At 46.1% G+C, this 3,696-nt stretch overlaps 1 protein-coding gene and 1 non-coding gene across 2 annotated transcripts; both read left to right on the top strand.

Annotated features, from left to right (window-relative positions):
* The first annotated feature begins 1,474 nt into the window (after nt 1-1,474).
* LOC119348552 (UPF0098 protein CPn_0877/CP_0992/CPj0877/CpB0906-like) lies at nt 1,475-2,327 on the top strand. The gene is made up of 2 exons (XM_037616591.1): nt 1,475-2,001; nt 2,090-2,327. The coding sequence occupies exons 1-2, from the start codon at nt 1,477-1,479 to the stop codon at nt 2,162-2,164; spliced, it is 600 nt and encodes a 199-aa protein (XP_037472488.1). The 5' UTR covers nt 1,475-1,476; the 3' UTR covers nt 2,165-2,327.
* A 94-nt stretch (nt 2,328-2,421) lies between these two features.
* On the top strand, nt 2,422-2,492 carry TRNAG-GCC. Its single transcript has one exon. It is a non-coding gene; the product is annotated as a tRNA-Gly (tRNA).
* Nucleotides 2,493-3,696: the final 1,204 nt, after the last annotated feature.

The following is a 3,696-nucleotide window of genomic DNA, read 5'->3' as shown; positions in this document are numbered from 1 at the left end:
AGTAACGTGTGATGCTTATTTTCCAAAGAATCAAAATATCTCCTGATTTGTAGACGTGGGGCCATATATAGCAGCGTAATAATTGATAGCAATTTTTTGTGTCAACATTAGCACGTACAGTGATGGTTGGTTATGCATTTGTGCTATGAATGCATATGCTTGCACCACCTAATACTTTTTGCCAGTGCTGCAGCGTCTACACAGTTTGGCATTGTTGCCTAGTAGGTAGTTTCTGTAGCTGTTGTGACTTATGACAATATGTGCTCATTGTTGTACCGTCTGAAGAAATTAGGGAATACCTCAAGGCTAGTGGTATCAATTTTTATTTCTTTCAAAAGGGGACTCCATTATTTTTATTTTGCATTTGATGATCAATACATTGTATTTCAGAGAGTTATGTCGACAACGAATCATATAATGGCTGACAGAGCCTTCACAAATTAGGGGAGACTCTCGCCCAATACTATCACAAAGAGATACAAACTGAAACTAGCAAGATTTCCAAATAGAAAGCATGAAGGAAGAACTAATGCAAACTGTTTGAAAGAAATTGTGTGCAAAGACTCTAGTTTCCAATGAAAATGCTAAGCCTATATGAGACCATTGTTCATGATTAAAGTAAACATGACTCTGTTGGTCCACCTGCCCTGCAATTCAGTAGCTCATTCATTTCCTTTCATTTATGTTGACAACCACGCAACATTGTGAGCTATATAGAACATTTCGTCAAATTTGAACTGCATATGCACATTTGAGGGCTATACTGGTTTTCCTAATGTGATGCCATTCGGATGGACACTTGTATGATTCTCAATCCTGATTTGGCACCAGCCAAAGGAGTAGGAACAGCAGCTGGGGAAGCACCTCCATGGGATGCTTTGTGAACAGCCCCCTCTCTTCAATACCGATACCTGTCAGATTTCATAGCTGATGAATCTCTTTCTTTTTCCACTCTTTCCCCGTCCTTATCTTGGTCCAGACAGGTCATTACAGCTAAGGAAAAGAAATAGGGACGAATCTTAGTTAATTCACGAGTAAAAACACATCCATTCCAACACCCTCTTAATCCACGAATAGCAGACTCATCTCTCGCAGAAGAAAAAGAAATGACAGTTTCAATCAAAAAGAAAAAAGAAAGTACTACTACTAGTAAGCGAAAACAAATCTTTCATCGCCTTCCTCGTGCCCAAAGGAGACAGGCACGGCACGGGACACCTGGCCAAAGCAGGAAGCGAGTAGGACTGATTAACGATCGCAAATCTGATCCTCGTTTCAAAAAAAAAACTATCGCAAATCTGCAGTCTCCCAGATTTTCTTCTCATCGCGGGTCCCCGCCGACGCCGACCCTCCATGAACCCAGGCCACGCCTCCAGCCGACTACACCTACACGTACCCCGGCACCGCCGGCCACGCGTCCCGCGGAATCCCCCCGCCGCGTGCCACCCTTCCGTTTATAAACCCGACCACGGCAAGCACATGGTCACTCACAGCCTCACAGCAACCAGAACAATCCAGCGAACTCATCGCACGAGCATCAGCAGCAGCAGAGAGAGGCAGGAAGAGCGGCCGGCGGGCGAGATGGCGCAGGAGGGCCTGAGGCTGGTGTGCCCCCCGGTGTCGGCGCACGAGGGGCGGCTGCCGCGGCAGTACACACTGGAGGGGCAGGGCGCGAAGAAGGACATCTCGCCGCCGCTGGAGTGGTACGGGGTGCCCGACGGCACGCGGTCGCTGGCGGTGGTGGTGCAGGACATCGACGCGGACGAGCGGGTGCCGTGGACGCACTGGGTGGTGGCCAACATCTCGCCCGAGGAGAAGGGGCTGCCCGAGGGCTTCTCCGGCGCCGGGGGCAACGCCAACGCCGGCGGCGGCGCAGGCGGCGTCCAGGAGGGGGTCAACGACTGGAAGCAGCCCGGGTGGCGCGGCCCCGTCCCGGACTCCCACGGTCACCGCATCCAGTTCCGGCTCTACGCGCTCGACGACGTGCTCAGCCTCGGCAACAAGGCAAGAAAACTTCCATCGTAGTAATAACTCTGCTCTGAACTTTTTTAACGTGTGAGTGAGCACTGATTCGTGGTGCTGGGTTTTGCAGGTGACTGTGGACAAGGTCATGGAGGCCATCGAGGGGCACGTGCTCGGGGAGGCCGAGATCACGGCCGTCTTCTAAGGAGTTCTTGTGGATTTTGACACTCGGCTCTGTGTGTGTCTGACCTTCTTGTTACTTCTCCTTGCCAATCGTGTGTGGTCTGTTCTGTAGCGTGCTTGTATACGCATGGCAACGAGCAGCCTTTGTAATTTTGATCCAATAAATGAAGTAACTTCTTATCAGCCGGGTACTGTCGCATGACAGATCTTTGTGATTGCAATCCATTCTGACTGCGGTAAGAAGGAATGGAAACTGGCAAATACCATCTGTGACATGAAGCACCAGTGGTCTAGTGGTAGAATAGTACCCTGCCACGGTACAGACCCGGGTTCGATTCCCGGCTGGTGCAAATCTTTTTTTCTGCTCAGTGAGACTCTTGTCATATCATGTATGGGGGGCGATTGATTTGATAAATTCCGTCCTCAGCAATATGATTCTATACATGTTGATCAATTCCATCAATATGATTCTATGTATGTTGTCGTTGTCATTCTTTCACTACTTACCCAAAGTTCTTCAGCGACTCAGATTACTTTTGTTACTTTTGATTATTTCACTAATCATGTATGGGGGGCGATTGATTTTGATCAATTCCGTCCTCAGCAATATGATTCTCTACATGTTGATCAATTCCGTCAATATGATTATATGTATGTTGTCGTTGTCATTCTTTCACTACTTACCCAAAGTTCTTCAGCGACTCAGATTACTTTTGTTAGTTTTGATTCTTTCACTACTTACCCAAAGGGTTCTTCAGCCACTCAAGTTACTTTGGTTACTCCTTTTGTTACTTTTGATTCTTTCACTACTTACCCAAAGGGTTCTTCAGCCACTCAAGTTACTTTGGTTTACTTTTGATTCTTTCACTTACCCGAAGGGGTTCTTCTGCGATTTACAGTTCGGAAAAACGGTTTTGCGGGCCCCCAAGGGTGCGATTTACAGTTCGGAAAAACGGTTTTGCGGGCCGCCGAGGGTGTCGGTCGTGCATACCGCGGGGGCCGCCGTTTTACGGGCATGGTCGGCCGGCGCCCGCGGCGGGCCACGGGCCACAAATAGGATATACCACATATTCAGAATCATAATACAATATAAGATAAAATGTCAATATTATAATACAAACAATCATTTAACTTACAAATAATTATTGAAACCAGGAAAGCAAACTAAATAATTCAATACGAAACTTGTCCAGATACGATACAAATCATCATTTAACTTACAAATAATTATTGAAATCAGGAAAGCAAACTAAATAATTCAATACGAAACTTGTCCGGATACAAATCACACATGAATTCAATGAAGTTAATCAGCCCTTTGTCAATGATGCTCAATGAGATCTTTATAAAGCTGAAAGTAAGTGTTTGCATTTTTAATTTTTCGGTAGGTATGAAGAAATGTTGTAATGCGGTTAGGGTCTCTAGCTGGTTTAACATGGTTACCCATATTATCGTGAAAGAATAGAATTTCAAGTTCATGCCTCTCATCATTGAGAATCATATTGTGAAGAATAACGCATCATGTCATGATATTTTTTAAGGATCGCTTGTCCC

The sequence above is a fragment of the Triticum dicoccoides genome, chromosome 1B (genome assembly GCF_002162155.2).
Source record: "Triticum dicoccoides isolate Atlit2015 ecotype Zavitan chromosome 1B, WEW_v2.0, whole genome shotgun sequence".
In the NCBI taxonomy this organism is placed as follows: Eukaryota; Viridiplantae; Streptophyta; class Magnoliopsida; order Poales; family Poaceae; genus Triticum; species Triticum dicoccoides.
Note: the sequence above shows the minus strand (reverse complement) of the source record. Positions and strands in the feature narration are given on the sequence as shown.

Excerpts from the sequence above, each read along its gene's own strand:
- LOC119348552 (XM_037616591.1), top strand. The coding sequence starts at position 1,477 with ATGGTCACTCACAGCCTCACAGCAACCAGAACAATCCAGCGAACTCAT. Across the intron at positions 2,002-2,089 it reads TGCTCAGCCTCGGCAACAAG|GTGACTGTGGACAAGGTCAT; the intron begins GCAAGAAAACTT and ends TGGGTTTTGCAG.